Raw genomic sequence first — 18,587 nt, forward strand, 5'->3', positions numbered from 1 at the left:
GCTGCTATCTATATTTTGGCTCTTCATAAAGAACAGCAGTTGTAGTCAGCTTAAATACATGCTGGTCAGAACAAATTCTGAAGGTGACCAGCTTTCACAATGGGGAAATAGTATCAAAACATCCCTATGAATACAAACATCGATATGAATACAAAGTTCCCACTCTGTATGGATACAAAGTTCTCACAAAGTTCTCACTTTATATGGATACAAACACCCTTGCAGTGTAAACCAATTCATCCACTGTCCATCTTGTTAACCACACATTTGATTTGCCATATTTTGGCAAAGATGAATGAACACACATATTGTCCATCCATATGGTCAGTGTGTTCCCAACACACTGTTGTTGGAATCTGGCGAAAATAAGAGTGTCTGGACCACGCTGAGCCAAAACATGGCTAAATACACAGCTTCCACTCCTCTATTTTCATGGCTCTCAAGCACACCCATGCCATTCACATTTTTGGCATGAATGATAGCTGTGTATTTAGCCATATTTGGCACAAGTGTGGGTGTTTGAACATGGTGAGCATGCAGGCAGTGGAGTGGATTATGCTGCAGGAGAGGTTTAAGACATTTCTGCAGATGTTTCTTGTGGTTCTCTATCCCATCTGTATTAAAGCCCAGTGTAAGCAAAGCATATAAAGCCACCCATTGATTAAATTTAGGGAGAATCTAACAAGCTTTCAACAGTTACCCCTCAAGCTTACAGGAGGTGAGTATTTGATGCTAACATATATATTTTGCATTTAGTATTACTTTAATAATTACCCTTGTGGTTCTACGACTCTGCAAACCATTCAAGTTGCATTTATAGTCATCCATGTCTGTACAGACTCATGTAGCCATGACAACAGACAATGCTTCAAATGTGGATGTTGCTGAATAGATGCTACATATTATAAAATATAAATGCTTCACACATCTTCAACCCTGCAGCACAGAAGATGTATACAATCAGTACAGTTTCAAAGTGGGCACCTAAGATTAAGTGTCACCAATTCAGTACCTGACCAATTGTCTCCCCTTCTGTTCCTGAAATATGGTGTTGAATAACGGTCAGAAAAGTATTTTTGCAGAACATTATGATGACACAGTGAAGCTGACCTTTGAAATTTTGGATATAAAATGTCAGCACTTCATCATTTTGTTCTATTGGACATTTGTGTGAAATTTTGTAATCATAAGTGTATGAGTTTTATTATTTACGGCCAAAAACATGTTTTTTGAGGTCACAGTGACCTTTGACCACCAGAATCTAATCAGTTAATTGAGTCCAAGTGGACAGTTGTGCCAAATTTGAAGAAAATTCCCTTAAAGCCTTCTTGAGATATTGCGTCCACGAAAATAAGATGGACACAAGGTCCAAGTGACCTTAAACTTAGTCTTCTGACCACCAAAATCTAATCAGTTCAGCAAGTCTAAGTGGACGTTTGTGTCAAATTTGAAGAAATCCCCTCAAAGCATTCTTGAGATATCGCGTTCACAAAAATAAGATGGACACAAGGTCCGAGTGACCTTAAACTTTGACATTTGACCACCAAAATCTAATCAGTTCATCTTTGAGTCCATGTGGATGTTTGTGTCATATTTGCGCCAACTGAATATAACTTGAGCAAGAAAAAGCTCTATTGGGACAGTATAAGTGCTGGCCAAAGTTTTTGTGATATGTTTATATCAGTGTTGACATAATAAATTTGCCATATTGAAGAAATTCCCTGAAGGCCATCTTGAGATATGGCGATCATAGGAACAGACAGACAACCCGAAATAGCTATTGCCGGCGCAGAGGCATAAAAATATCTGATACTGTAAAATGTGTATTAAAGTGGACCAAAAAATGAAATTCTTTCAACTGTTTACATCATACTCTTAATTATTAATATACATATATCTTTAATTCATGAGATCAACAAAATAACTGACTGGGCCTTTAACTAGAAATTAATCCTTTTAACATGAAGTGAGTTATGGCGTCCTGTCAGAGGTGCACAGACGGGCCTAGGGACCCGCTAATTGGTTAGTGTTTATCTTGTGATATACACACAACAATAATATTGATTAGCCCCTAATAAATCTCATCCTGCAAGTGTTCTTGTGCAGCAAAAGCTTCAGTGTTCTTAGGGGACACATCAAATAAATGATCACCATAAAGGGCTGGAGATGGATAATGCTGAGCGAGAGCTTTTTGCTAGGTAATAAAGGGTCCTGGCATGAATGAATGAGCAGGGGAGCGTGGGGCTCAAGACCCTTCCTGTTACTGATTCCGTATAGATTTTTCATTTGTTTAATAGGACATATTATATGCAGGAAATACAACATCAGCTACTGTCACAGGAAACTTAAAAATTGATGGCTTCCTCGTCTGTAATGTATGGTAATCAATCACATCCTAAAGCTATAACACTATATCACCATGTGGTTATTTAGCTGCATTATGTAATAAATACACTTTAACTGACAGGTGATCATACTGCAAGTTAACATTTGATGTATAGACCTGTTATTTGTATCATATAATTACATTTGTTTTGCCAAGTCAGGCAAAAACCCTTCGACATTTTAAATATGAGCAAAGATTTTACTTTAACAAGCCCGGTTTGTAGGAAGTACATATTTAATGATTAGCAGTGTCTTGCAGCTCAAGCTCTACAGAGAGATATTGACTTATTGGTCTAATAGCCCACTGCATTTACAAGGGGGCATCCAATAATCTCTAAACACTTCATTAGAGAGGACAAATTGCCATGTGGTTAACCACACAACTGAGTATAACATGCAAAAGGAAAATCTCTATTGGGACAGTATAAGAGCTGGCCAAAGTTTTCTTGAACCTTCTTAAACCTTCAAAAGACACAATAAAGAGCTAAATCAATGTCTTTAATGCCTGCCTCCAACTTGGGATGGGAAATGTGACATGAATTAAATCTAGTCGAGTGAGTTTTTATTATGATACTAATGTTATCCACTGGGCACTCACAATTAATTAATCAGGCATGCTCCAATCGATTCAATTTGCTGGCAAACCCTCTGTCAGTTAGACTCTCTTCCAAGCTATTAATATGCATTGGCACACGTTTGAAAAAATCTATAACACTAACAATAGTTTTCCCCAAATCTCTCGCTTTACAAAAAAAAACAGATATAACACAATCACTATCACAGCATACATTATTTCAGAGGTAATATGTTAATGAATTATTACAAACTACACAATATCCTCAGGCCAAATCAAAACTATCTGAATACTTAATACAGTTTTGTCTCTGCACATGCTCAGCAGTCTTGTGGGGATCCGTCTCTGAACCAACTCTTTTTTCTAATGAGGTTACCCTCAGTTTTATTTCTCTTACACCCAGAGACAGTTAGATGGCTTTCCAAGATGTTGCAGCTCATGCCTTTTCTACAATATGAATAAATGAACCTGTGTGTCATCTTAATTTAACTGCACTGCTGCTCTTTGGTTTTTACACATGAGGAAGTCAATGTTGGTGCTGCTCGAGGGCATCAGAGTGGCCTGAGGAAAACTGAAGACAATAAAGAGGATGATAAATAAGTGAAAGGTGGTTTGACACTGAAGCGGCTTTGTTCTGTAAGTTTGGTAGTATAGCAGTGCAGCATAACAGTTGTATCCACATTTTTGTGATGGGTAAGCCACACAGATCCTGATACACCTTGTATTTTGATCAGTTAAGTTTGTTAGATGATGTGTATGGCATTGGCAATGTGAAGTGGGCATTTAATCTTTTTCCATAAGGCTGACTTTTTTTTTCTCTTGATGTTAGCACAGGTGGTCTTTCTTTCAGGCAAGGTTGCCCACTTCCACCAGGAAGTACAGTGCAACGCCCTGCAAATGTGCTTTTAAATGAATATTTCACCCCCAAATGCCCATTTGCATATCAATTTTCTGTTGACAAACTCTCACATAACTTGTGCAGTACAAATCCAACTCCTCAATCAGTTTGTGTTATTGTGTGACTTTGGTGTTTTATAGGGTCAGTTAAGATTGACGAAGTCACACAATAACACAAACACACTTGTTGCTGAAATACATGGGGCACTGACGTGACACATCACATAAGTAGAGGACAGTGGGGTTTTTTACCTGCTACACAGACTCTGTCTGTAAAGTGTGTGGTTGCTGCCAGCTCCACCATGTGTGTACTGAGTTTTGCCAAGTAATAATGCAGTTGGTTATACAGGGTTTGGAAGCATAGGCTATATTAACTGGTGCTGAATTAATTAAGTAAATCATTTTAACAACAGGATGAATTAATTTGATTGATTTATTTCAATGTGAAATGTAAAAAAAAAACAAAAAAAAAAAAAAAAAACACACACACACACACACAAGGTTTTAAGTATAGTGAATTTCTGGCACAAAGGTTTAATTTTGAAGTGCTGTTTCCTGCTGCAGAGTGAGTAACTTACAGACAGCTACTTTACAGAGACAGCAAACTAGCTTGATGACATGGCCAAACACAAGTATGATGCTGAATAAAATTAATCTGTGTGGACCTTGAACTAATGACTTCGGAGAAATCTGCAACCCGTGGCTAGACCAGTTGGGAACCACTGCAATAAGATGTTAATTTTAACCATTTTCAAACAGAATTTACCTGTTGGAAACCCCACGAATATACTGTATTAAAAAAAAACAGACCAGCTGTGTAAAAATAACCTTGAACAGCACGATGTTTGCAAGCGTAGCTGCCTTGGTTAGTATATCAGCTTTAGTTGGATATAATTGTCATGTTCTGTTGTAAATAAATAAATTTCAATTTCAGTTCAGTTGCCCATCAAAAAGAGCTCTCTGGGAAGTACTGAGCATACAACTGGATAAATCACGGTCGGCTTGTACTGCACAAGTTGTGTGAGAGTTCATAAACAGATGTTTTGATATAGTTTTGCTGTTGTTTAACACATACCTTCAATTCAACAAAAATTTTATTTCCATTTTTGGATTCTTAATTCACCAGAGGTACGTGAGACAATTAAATTTTGTTCACGATTTCAATGTACCACAGGGTGAGTAATTGATGGGGTGAGGGTGTATTCCTTTAAGGGATTACACATTTCAGATGTTCTGCATACTAAGCACTGCATATCTGTGTGAAAAGGTCATGTGGCATCTGCAACAAGGTACATTTGGTCCCATACAGTTGGAATTGAACAAATTTCTATTACAGTAATGGGTTTTCAATGTTTTTCAATGTTCTCACTGGTCACAGACAAAATAATGAAATATTTCAAGTCTTTTGGGAACTCTCCCAAAGTGTACAAAATGCTCTCTGTTAGCATTACAACATAAAACCAGAACATTTTGTACATACAATTTTAATGTAGCAATCAGACACAATATATATTTAACACAAGTTATATATTGACACCTAAATAGAGTGCAGAATCTCTGGAAAGCAAGCTGTTAGCTCCCCCCAAAATTCCTGAGTGTTATGTCTCATTCATTTTTTACTCTTTCTTCGAATCAGATTTTTATTTCCAGGGCAGAAAAACAAACTCTGATAGAAAAACTTCTGTCAACAGTTATCACAATTTATATGGTAGCTGCAATTTTAGATAAAGAAGCAATATGGTTTTTTTTCTGCCCAATTCCACTTACCACTTCCAATTTAAGGGACTGAAATACCTTGAAACTTTTAACATCCTACAAAAAACACAACAACTGAAGGGCTAGTATCCACTCTCTCAAATTAAAGTGCTGCAGGCTATTAATAGATACTGAAGAGCTGAGAGGGGAGGACAAAGACTTTAAGTGCCTTCAGTGAGATACTGAGACACCTAAAAATCACTCCAATTCAGCTGCTTGATAGAAAACATACTTTCAGTCTGTTAGGTCCTCACATTGAGCAGGCCTGCAGGTTACATAAATATATAATGAGCTATTGTAAATGTTGATTTTCCACAGAGGTAATGAGTGAACTCTATCCAGTGGAAATGTTCTTACAGATGTAACCTGCCTGCTGCTGGCCATTCAATTTAACTGTCTGAGCATTCTGACGTAAATTGAGGCTGTTAATGGGTTTATTAAGGTTATTGTGCGCAGAGTCGCGTGACGTCACGCCCTCACGCGTTGCATCCCCAGCCTCTCAGTTTGTCATCAGAGTGGAGGACAGTCCGGATCAAACGGGGGTTGTTTTGTCTTTGCACCTGCTGAACGGAATGGATTTTTCCAGCTTTGGGGATGTATCATTGAAACACAGTCCGCTCAGGGCTGTGATGGACAATTAAAGTTGAATTAATTCTTTTATTAAGTTGGACTGATTGGTTTTTGAGCGTCGCTGTGATTTCCTCTGACTCTTTTTGGTCGTAAAGTTTTGTCCTCTAACCCACTGACAGCTCCTGTGTCGGATCGACAGAGCAGCGGGCGCACACGGGAGTTGATGGGCGCAGAGTGAAGTGGATATGATCGACCACCAGCGCGTCTCTCTGTGTCTTTTTCCAATCGTCCAAAAACTCCGGCAGGTTCGCGCGATGTGGTTTTAGCTGCTGGACTCAGGGTCGAGAGTTTGGATTCTTCACTGTGGGATCTACAGGATGCATCGTCACCTGAACTCAAAACATGTGCAGCCTGAAGAAAAGCGGATCTGTGTGACAAGTTTACTCTGAATCCCCGAAACGCCTCTTTAAAACTCTCACACCAAGTCTCCTAAAGCGCAATGATTTTAACAACTTTTGTCATTATACTGTCCTTCCTGGGTAAGTGACGCATCCATCTGTTGAATTTATGTGTTTGTGTATTTTAAAACTGCACATCTCTGTTTACAGTTGAACTCAATGCGCGCGGCAAACAGCGGCAGTGAGGAATTACGCACATCCATCGCAAAACGGCAAAACATGTTTTGTTGACGCACGATTGCAGAAAGTTTGTCTTTGCTCAGTGCATTATTTTGCAACAACGCAATAAGCACTCTCCAATCTAATAATATTAACTGATTGATGGGTTGTGTGTTGACAAATTAGTTTGCATTGTGAGCACAAATCTCTCTGACTTCCCTCTCCCAACTCCCAGACTCGGTGTTCACCTTGAAGGGTGACGGCAGCTCGTCCTCCCGGCCCGCCCGCCTGGACTGCGTAAAGGCCAGTGAGCAATGTCTGAAGGAGTACAGCTGCAGCACCAAGTACCGGACCATGAGGCAGTGCGTAGCGGGCAGGGAGAGCAACTTCAGTGCGGTCACCGGTCCCGAGGCGCAGGGCGAGTGCCGCAGCGCCATAGATGCCATGAAGCAGAGCCCCCTCAATAACTGCAGGTGTAGGAGAGGCATGAAGAAGGAGAAGAACTGTCTCCGGATCTTCTGGAGCATATTTCAGAGTTTACAGGGTATGCACTGGCATAGGGCAAAGTATTGATCCTTATTTGACTGATGAATAACCTCACTAGAAAAGCATGATGTTGGAAGTATTCAGATCCTTTTATAATAAGTAAAAGTCCTGCATTAAAAATGTGCATGTGTATGTGTAAACAGCAAAGACAGGTCAGATAAATGGAGTAAAAAGTACAATATTTGAGTCCAAAATGTAGCGGAGTAGACATCCTAAGTAGCTTTAAAAGGAGAAATACTCAAGGAAAATACAAGTGCCTTAAGCTTGTATTTCAGTCTACAGTTAATTGAGTAAACGTACTTTGCATTCACTGATACTACTATACTGATTCGGTCCTGCTTTTCCTGTAAATCACATCCACAGATTGTATGACTGTAAACCAAACCTAGAGATAATTGCACTTGAACCTAAGGTCAACCTTCTTCATTTATTCTATTGCATAATTAAATGACAACAAATTAATATTTACAAAACAAGCACCATGTGTATCAATATAAGTAATTAGCCATTTAGTATTGAGATATATATATATATATATATATATATATATATGTTAAAGAGAATCAAGTGACATCCACCCACACTACATACATATGATTACACATACACACACACGCCATTTCAAGCTCACATTGTTGACAATGATTTCTTCCCATGCAGGTAATGATTTGCTGGAGTATTCTCCGTATGAACCAGTCAATAGCCGGCTCTCAGATATCTTCCGTCTGGCCCCCATCATAGCCGGTAAGATGCCGCCCACATTCCTCAGGTTTTAAGTTGTGTAAAGTTAAGTTGCTGCATACACATAACCGTTACCACTCAACTGTGCCTTTAAACCCAGCTTAACTCACCCCATCACCACCACAAATCTGTCACTATTTGACAACCACTCTTTTCTATTGCTGTCTAGTTTCAGGCTGCAGCTTTCAACGCCCATTATCCATCACAAAAGCTTTTATCTGCCACTGTGACCCACCGTATACAAAGCAGAGTAATTTAGTGTATTTCACTTTCAGCTCTCAGAGCAATGATGAGGGGTTTGCATGTTGTTCCACTGTCACCGTACTAATGCTGGAAGTAGCATTTATCTGCTAGTTTTGAATTAATTGTGCTTTTAGAGTGAAGCCTGTGTTGTTTGAGCTCCAGGAGCTCGCAGGGCTGAATGCCTGGAAAAAAAAAAACAGACAGAAATGTTGCTTGCTGTTCACTGTTGCTTATCTAGATGCCATGCATGTCCTCAAATGTCAATGGTGCAGGTGGACTTGGGAGCATGCACCTAGGCAGGCCCATATTTAGATCTCACACACACATACACAGAGGAGCAATTAACCATCTGTCTGCGTTCAATGGCACTGATAGAACAAGAGCTGTGTGTGTGACAAGTGCAGCTCTCTCTGGCGCTCTTCAGTGTTAGGCTTTCTGGCTGGAGGAAGGCGTCTGCTGCACTGCCCAGCTACCATTTCAGTGGAAAAAAAATGGTCGTTTGATTCTCTCCCTCTCTCCCTCTCTGGCTCCCCCTCTCTCTGTCTGGCTCTCGCTGTGATTGAATCCACTTAGCGTATCAAAGTGGCTCTGCTCCACATGCGATGACATAATGGCTAACTGTATTTCAAACAGCAAGTAAAGAAAAAAAATTATTGGAATTCGGATTTCTCTCCTGCGCTGGAATAGTGCGGAGATAGGTTTAGCAATGTGAGACTAAGAAGAATTGCAAGGAAAACTGAAAATGGAAAGGTGGCTGAGGATTCATGGGGCTTTCAGATGATGGCACTACTAGTAAAACAAAACAGGAATTATTGAAGGCCAAGAAGAAAAGCAGCTTGAAATGTTCAGGTCATTTTTTAACTATGAAATAATTTGCTTGATGTAGCTCAGATGAGACAGCAGATCCCCTGAATAAATGTGAAGTGTTCTAATCTTGATTAAGATATATTCAAAAATCTGATCTGCTGCTAATGTGCTCCTCTATCAAAGTCAGTGGCTTAGAATATGGAAGACGTGGCACTTAAACTTGTGGGTTTTTTTTATCATTATTAAGTCATTCTCTATATTATAAGAAATCAACAATGTGTATATGAGTATGTGAGCAGCATAAATCAAGACGCAGATATGGAGCTGGGAAGCCAGTTTAATGTACAGCAGTCTGCAAACAGCCAAAGGCTCTAAGAAAAAATAAATCACTTAATGGGTTAGATATCAGGAATCCATTTGCCATAAGTGACCTCATTCCTGTCTGCAACTAAGCTGGGCCTCAGGCAATCTGCAGTGTAAAATAATGCACATGAGAGTCAGCATAGAATGATCTATACTATATCCCATGGGTCAACTGCTAGGACACGATACTCACTACTCTGGATGGCTGTAAATCAATGTTTGTTATTATATACATTCTTTTTTTATATAAAAAAGATGGCTATGAAATCTTACCAGTGCCCAGATCTCCCTGCTCAAATCCACCAGATGACAAGTTTTATCGGATTTATGCTGTCTCTTGGGCTGTTGCTCAAACTACAGCTTGTACTTGCATATTTTCCTATGCCTGCCACCATGGACACAAAGAGTAAAGAAGTGGATCGAGAAATAGAAAGACCTGCCCCTCTCTCTTGTTCTCTCAAACTCTCAATACCCTCCTGAGACCTCATCTTCCGTTTGGTATGGTTTTAATTTCTCCTATAGCTATTTGGGATCAGTATGACCCGATAACTATTAAAAGCTAAATGTTATCAATGATAATTAAGTCCCAACGTCCTCAAACGAGACAACAATAAATACCCAATCCTAAAACGACATGATAATATAGTCCCAATGTCAAACGAGTACTTCCTAATTAACAGCATCTTAGCTTGTTACTGTTGCTAAAACTGGTAAAGTTTGTTGCCATATCAAACTAGAAACATTATTACTCATAAATAAACAATTTTCAATCATAAAATGTGATCAGGTTTTGTACTTTGTCCACTTCAGTGTCAGGATCGGCTGCAGAATGACTTGGCAGAGATGGCTGCCATCTTGTTTTTACATGGATTAGTGTATTATACTCATGCTACCACTAGATGGCACAAAAAGCGTCAACGAGCAAGCACAACAGGTCTGAGTAGAATGAAGTATGAGGTCAAGTCAAGTAAAGCCAAAATGTGACAGGGTCTCATGAGGATATAAACCAAGATTCTGATACTGTATTGCCTATTTTTCACCTCAAACGTCTTCAGAAACATATTTTAGTGCACTGTTTGGCTGTGCACAATACTGTTTCCTGTATTGTAAAAACAGAGGCTAATGATAACGAAGGTCAAATGGTAAAACTAGCCAGTGCTGATCAAATCAAAACCAACATTCTTTTACTACGTCGCCTATTTCTCACCTAAAATGTTCTCAGAAATATATTTTAGTGCACTGTTTACCTGTAATTCGAGCCAGCTGCCATATTGTTTCTTGTGTCAAAGCAGCCAAGCTCGCATTATGCCACCCAATAGGTTTTTACCTCTTGAGCAAAAGCAAATGCCACAATACTTTTTTTTCTGTTCATGCAGCACTGATTTTAACATTATGAGCATCGTTCTGCTGCATAGACAGCCTAGTTTTATGACAGAAAGCATCTTTCCAGCAATGAAATACTTCTTTAATCAGGTACAGTATGTTCACCATCTTAATTTAGCATGCTAACATTTGCTAATTAGTACTAAACACACGGTACAGCTGTGGCTGATGGGAATATCTGTACCAGATTTCATGGCAAGCCATCTGATAGTTGTCAAGACATTGAACTCAGAGCCAAAAATGTCAACCTGATGGTGACACTAGAGGTGAAGTCCGAGATCATCAAACACAGTAAGAATTAACCTCTGGGGACATGATGTCAATCATCCAGTAGCTGCTGAGATAGTTCAGTCTGGACTTAACTGGTTGACTCAATGAAAGACTGACATTGCTATCCACAGAGCCATGCCACTAAAAAAAAAAAAAAAATTCCAATTTTCCCACTCATTCTAGACTACTTAAATGACTCCACTCTGTTTTGAGTGCTACCTTCTTTCAGCCACTTTCTGTCATTTATAGCTTCTGCAGAAAGCTTCAATTATGATGTATTTATAACGCTATTAATTCAAACTGAAAGGCGTGACATCCAAGCCAATAACTGCAAGAATATAGTCTCCAGGAACAGCTGAAATTAAATGCTGCGTCATTTAGAAATCAATGAACAAGCAACAATGCTGTTGTGCAGGCTGAGGGAACGATGGGACTGCAGAACTGCCCTTAACAAAAGAAAAAACAGCTTCTATACAACGCGTCTTGTCTTAAAAAATAATTTGCTGGGGTACTCGAGGCCATCAACAAAAGAGAACTCAAAGTTTTCGCTTAATTCCGCTGAGCTAAATACAACTTCAGTTGATTCCAGATGTACCTGCAGCTTCTCTGTTATGCTTCTTTGCAATCCCACAGCGAGAGCTAAGAGAAGGAAAGATTGCTGCAGGGTATATCTTGTACAATCACATCCCCAACTTATTATAAGTAACATACTTTTTAGAGACAAGATGAACTGATTCTGCATTTCCTCAACAAGTCTGACACCAGTGGTATATGAACAGATTACATCCCAGGAGGATCTTTGGAGTAGCACATACTGTACATAACAATGAGCAATGGAATAAACTCATTTCATTCTGCCTTTCGGTATGTTCTCAATGCCTCCCTTTCAAAATAAAAGAATAGTTGAAATCACTTTATTTGCACCCAGTGCTTATTCAAACAATAGAAATACAGCAGTGTAAACCACTGCTGGAACCATGATGACTATAATAATGTCTCTTATGTCTATAAACTGGAGCACATTTTCTTGACTGCATAAATGTTTTAAGTTTCTGAGAGACAAACTTGAGAAGTTTTCCAAAAGCCCTACCACCAATTCCTCAATCTACATGTCAGCAGCCACTCTCGCATTGGTAATCTCACTAGTACTGGCCCTACCACTGAGCCCAGTACGTCTCCCCTCTCCTTCCAGTCCATAGTCGTAACTCATCGGCAGTCCTACAGAGAATCGAGTCGGTGAGCAAGAGATGAAGCTTGGCATGATGGTTTTCCACTGCAAAGATCTCCAGAATAATTCAGTGGGTCTCGCTGCCTGAAGCAACAGATTAATCCTCTGTAGTCTTTGTCCTGTGCCACTGGCCCGGCCTGCCTGTGAATTGTGTGTGTGTGAGTGAACTGCTCCAGCTTGAACATCAGAGTAGAAGAAAACAATTTTAATCTGCTGATCCTTTTTACACAAGACTGCTTTTAGCCATATCAGCGAATCATCTGAAGGCATTTCCTTTCACACACTACTCTTTGTTTTCATCCTGCCCCTCTGTGACCGCAGAATAACATGATTTATTCCAAGTGAGTTAACCAGAGGGAGCTTGAAACCAAATGATAGGCACAAACTGGGGATTACAAGTTAGAAATTTTTCACTTAGATGCTGCATGATCAAATATTAAAACTTGAGCATCCGGTTGCATGAAGCGAAACAATTTTTATCCCTTTTATTAGCAAGCATATTATGTTTCATGTTGCCTTCTTCATAAAATAAAGCATAATAGGTTTGTTTTACATAATTTGAGATAATTGAACTGCATAAAGCACTTGTAAATGTGTGTATATAGTAAGCGGGCATAATATCATCAACATCTGTAAAATAAAATGGAATCTAAGATGTAGAATGGCCAGCTCCAACATGACACCCCATATTTACAGTATTGCAGAGGTGCTGCATTGTACTGTATGTGCATGCAGGTGTAATGCCCCCTTCAGAATACAACATAACATGTCTTTAACTTCAGGGTACAACATGAAAAATAAAAAAAACACACTAGCTATATAAATATATATGGTCATGTCAGCTGTTCATGTTGATTGCTCTCGATGATCAGGCCTGCATTTTGCATTGTAGCAATCAGTGTGTGACTATGTGTATGAACAAGAAAAGTACTTGCAAACTGCAAAACAATCAGTAAGTAATGATATAAATCAAGTTCAGTTTGTGCTAAGTGAAGTTTCTTTGGAAAATACATAATGTAAGTATTCCTGTGTTGCGAGAAAAGCCATGAAATGTTGACGTTTAACATACCTCAAACTTACTTACTATGCTTCGACACCTTGGTGTGGCCCCACCATGCAAATCAAAAATAATATTTCATCACATAAATCATGGCAGGAATACTATCAACCCAAGTTGATATGCAACCAAGGGTGATGCAGGCAATAGCTGATCATGCCTTTGAGATAAGAAAATAAAACGCCGCAGGCTGCAGGTGACGCGGGATAATGTTTTCGGTCAGGCATGGAATTATTTGATGTGAGCTAACCACAACCTGCACAAACATGTATACACACACAATCATTCTTAGTGTGTGCATTCCTGCTGCATAGAGACCCTCATCTACATGCAAATCATCCTGCACACATTCATACAGTGACAGTGACATACACATCCTCTCAGCGCCTCGGGCTTTCCTTACATCTCTCAGATTGATATACAGGCGCACAGATATACAAGTTCATGGTTTTAACTACTAATGCCTAAAAGCAGGAAGGGAGAACAAAAGAAGGAAGTCCTCTATAGGATATTATTTGGCAACTGTTGATGGTGAGAGTGCTTAGACAAGCTTTTATTTTAATTGGCTAAGCTGAATATCACCCCTTTGATCTAAGTGGATAACTGACTTTATGAAAAACAGACGTGTGCTTGGGCATCCACATATCTGAGCCACACACTGCATCGACAGGTGCATCCACAGTGATTTGCGCTCATACTTCCTGCTCTCTCTCCCCTATTCTGCAGTCACAGTAGCACCATATGGCCAGTCATCTTAACCTTAACCTTATCTTATGTCAGAATCATACGTAATGTGGCAGACACCAGCAATGCTGAGGGTCTTACACTTCTGTTTGAATGGATACAGGATGAATGACTTCCTGGAGGATTAAATGGAAAAAAAGGAATAGCCAGTGCGGTACGAACTAAGTGAGATTTTGCTAATTACATGGGTGCACTTAATGAATGGGTCTTGGGTCTGGTCATAAATACTGAGACACGTGGCGTGGATTTAGTGATGCTGGCAGGGAGCCCGATAAAAGGCAGGAAGCCATGAAGGAACGAGCCCTGACCACTGCTGTTTTCTTTCCATTATGGGAGATGACAAAGAGGGCACTAAGTGGAGGGCTAAGTTTAGAAGGATTAAATAAAACAGTGATACATTGTGAAGGAGGACTTTTGACCATGAATCTGAACAGCAGAAAGAGAATTTGAAATCTTCCAGTTTTCAGTATATAGTACTTAGGTGCAACAAAAAGTTGTGATTCACATTTGATATTTTGATAAAATATCTTGCCTCACTGTGTCCTGGGGCTGTAACGGTTTGTGTATTTGTGCCAATACTATCAAAATATGGAGGTCACAATTGAGTTCACACAGCCACACACAGACCACACGGCATGTAGATAGATGCACGTAATGTGGAACTAAAGTGCAAGTCCTGATTGTAAACTTTTAGCTGTTGCCATAAGCAACGTGCTGAGGTTCGCACAACAAACTGATTGGTATGCGAGTCAGTCGCACAGTTGTAAACGTAATTGAAACACAGGAGCTGTAAGACCCACCTGCAGGTTCCCGATAAGCTACACCAGCAACAGAGGGAGAGTTATGTATAAGATAAGGACAATGTGTCAACATTGCTCTACTGTTCAATGGAAACACAGCAAACATGCTAACGCACATTTGACAGCATAACCCAGATGTGCCAATCACCGGGATGAGGGAAAAACAAATCGGACCCCAACTCCTTATACTTAGTTTCAGTCTTTAGACACAGAGGCAGAATGGTATAAAACAATTACTGAACCAGTTAGCATCTACATTAGCATATAGCCAAGATGGAACTAACTCAAATACTCCTCCTAATCCACAAGTTGTTTTTTTATCATTATTATATTTATTTTGTATTTTCAGTTTCATATCATAGGAGATGCTTCTCAGTTTCATAGCCTAGTGTGACCAGTTGCTTTTTTGGAAGGTGCTTGTTCAGTTTTTGTACAGTATCATATAGAAATGTTTGAAATGTTTCTTATTTTTATAAACAAAAATAGTTTACCAAAGTTGCCAGTTGGCAAAATGTTACCTCAGTCCCCAGGAAGATGACTGTTTCTGTCCTTGACATTTGCACTACTGTCTGTTCTTTTGCATTTGTTTAAACTGTGACTCTTAAACTGTGGTATGAACTGAACTGTTACTTCGTTGTTCCTCTACACTCCTACTGTGTGCCCCATAAAAATACATATCATCTGCATAAAAAGGGTGGCTTACTGATAGAAGAAAATGGTACAGAGAGAATGTCAGATAAATAATATTAATACAAGAAACATGTTAAGAAATTATAACTGCATTTTTGAGAATGCTTAACTCAGCCGTCTTAGAAAAAACAGTTAAAAACAGAGCTGTCAAAGGTCAATGTAATGATTTTATTAATAGAAGTCAAGCCTGCACTACTACCACAGCTACTAATTTTGCTTTCAATGTCATTACCCAACAGTGCTGGTCATTTTCATTGACTGAGCTAACAGTTTTAACTGAGCTTGTGCAGTAGGGGTAATTTAAAAAATCAAAACTTTGCCTCTAGATCTATCTTGAGAATTGGTATGAGTACAGTAAAACTCTGTATGACTATAATCTGCATTTCTTATATGGAAGGATTTATATGTCAGACGCAGATTAAAAAAAGGGCAATTCCATGACCACATATTCCTATCCATGTTCCCGAATTACAAGGAACAAGCAAAAAGTAGGCTTGAGCAACTGCTTGACAGAAATTTATTATCCACAACTACCCCACAGGATTTAAACCCTATAGAGACAGGAGGTTTATGGACAAGCTCTACTGCTTCTGACCTCCTCGCCTATATGTTTAATGGATACATCAGTTCAGGAAATTCCATTGGTGCACTTTATTCTATGTGTCCTGTGCAAAGAGATAACTAATCTGTCTAAGCATGCATCTACAGCAAAAAGATATAAGGGGATTGCACAATCTGATGCATGAGGCTCGGATGTTGTAACCATGCAGCAGTGTTCCGGCGTTTCTTTGGTGTCAGTCCCACCTGACATATTAATATGGGCCACATCTGCAGCGGTGTTTGCTTTTTGTGATGGGCATTTTTCATTGTTTTTTTATAGATCAAACAATCAACTAAATGATAATTGTAAATAATTATTAGTCACAGTCCTGTGTTGAATTTGTCCACCAGCTGTGTCCAGTATATACAGTGCTGTAGAGGGAAAATGCAAACCTTTCCATTGACGTTTTCCTGGGTCCATAATTCATCTCACTTATATGTAAAAGCTTGTGGGCCAGTTCTCTGACACAGATGCATGCCATGTGTCACATAAGCCAATTAATAATAATTACATAATAATTGAGGGCATTTAAAACAGTGGACATCTTGGCAGTTCAAGAGAGAAGTGTTGGTTCTCATATTCTTCCGTTCACTGTATTAGTGCACAGCCCTTCAGGACACCATAATTAACCTCTTGTATGAGGTTCATCATGAACCCTACCTGGGCTGGCAGTCTTTCAAAAGGTCTTTTGTGTCAAGCTATAAGAGGTCAAAGGGTCAGATTCCAGTGTTTGCTACACTGGCTTGTTATTTGGTCTACATCAATGGCAACATGGTGGTCTTGCTGAAGGGGTGCAACTTAAGAAGGCTGAGTGAGATTTGTTTTTCTTAAGCCTGTAGGTCTTTGAGCAAGATATATTTCAGGTGGACATATAGGATTGCAGTTCTTGGTATGCACTGCAAGGTCAATACACTAATGATACAAGAATCTAGATGAGTGCTTAGTTAAATTAATGAATGTGCGCTCTAGGTTTGAAGACTTTTACAAATCACCATTTTGTAGTTAATGGGCCTTTTCTTAGAGATAAATTCAAACATATTTACAGAGAAACATGACAAGACATTAAGCCAGTAAGAGGATTACAGAAACAAGAAAAGGTAGTTTTCTAATGATTACAATCTTAGTGGAAGCAGCACAGAGCAAAGCACAGATCTTCAGCAAAGCCCTGTTTATTTAACAGAACACCAATGTCAAATGACTTCATAGCCACACTGATAAGTGTGCTGCTGCTGATACTCTTCATGTACTCTTGAAGGACATTTGAATTTGAATTGTTGAACTTTGCTATATGAACAATAAAAGTGGGGGGAAAAAAAGCGAAAGCATAGTATCATGATGTCTTTTTTTATTATTATAAAAAATAACAAATACAGCAAATACACATTTACCCTTTGGTAGCCTAGCAAAATAATAAAATCAATAGCTTTTTCAGTTCACTAGATACATTTGTGCTGCAATAAAAATGATTTCCGTAAGATAAACATGCTGAAAACTTTATCTTATTACATGTAGATAACACACATGTTGACTAAGTTTTTCTTTTGGGGACAAAATTTGGAGCTGAAAAAAAAGCTAACAAATCACAATATATCGCACAGGGGTGGGAATTACCAATCCACGATTCGATATTATCATGATACTTAAGTCACGATTAGATATTATTGCGATTTTCAAAATGTTGCTTTGTGCTGTGTATTGCGATAAAAATATATTGTGATTTAGTACCTTTTTCCAACTGTAAATTGTGTCCCCAAAAGAAAACTTTGTCAGCATCTTATTTATTAAGTAAGATATTATTCTAGTAGGCTACTTGTCATATTAATAATTTATATAATAAAGAAATCGATACCTGACACTGTGTGACGATACCATATAGCCACACAAAAATATCACTATACTATGCTGTATCAATTTTTCCCCCACCCCTAATATTTTATTGTAATGCTTAGTATATTGCAAAATTTTGTTGTGACTAAAGTATCACAATATTATTGTACTATGACCTAAGTATCACAATACTACATATTATGGGGCCTCTGGTGATTCCCACCCTTGATCAACAGTATTATGATCCTTTCATGAACTTGAATGTGGTCTTAGAGACAGCAAAAACATAATTTGTCCTTAAATCACTCCTGAAACTGAGACAATATGACCCCAAAATTAGGTTAGTAAATGTAAAACTGCTCCTGTTATTAAAGGTTTTTTCCTGCCATGGGGTTTTTGCGTCTATATGGAGTCATTCTCTGACCTACAGTTTCAACCCTCTTACTCACACTTAGCTTGGGCCCTCTGCTACATGCGCACACACACCAC

General features: G+C 38.9%; 1 protein-coding gene across 1 annotated transcript in view; it reads left to right on the forward strand.

Annotated features, from left to right (window-relative positions):
• The first annotated feature begins 6,138 nt into the window (after positions 1-6,138).
• Positions 6,139-18,587, forward strand: part of gfra1b (gdnf family receptor alpha 1b) — a 31,815-nt gene continuing 19,366 nt past the window's right edge. Inside the window, exons 1-3 of the mRNA XM_033610665.2 lie at positions 6,139-6,720; positions 7,034-7,342; positions 8,005-8,088. Of these exons, the coding sequence (XP_033466556.1) occupies positions 6,681-6,720; positions 7,034-7,342; positions 8,005-8,088 (433 nt within the window). The 5' untranslated portion in view covers positions 6,139-6,680. The remainder of the gene's footprint in view (positions 6,721-7,033; positions 7,343-8,004; positions 8,089-18,587) is intronic.

The sequence above is a fragment of the Epinephelus lanceolatus genome, chromosome 21 (genome assembly GCF_041903045.1).
Source record: "Epinephelus lanceolatus isolate andai-2023 chromosome 21, ASM4190304v1, whole genome shotgun sequence".
NCBI classification, from domain to species: domain Eukaryota; kingdom Metazoa; phylum Chordata; class Actinopteri; order Perciformes; family Serranidae; genus Epinephelus; species Epinephelus lanceolatus.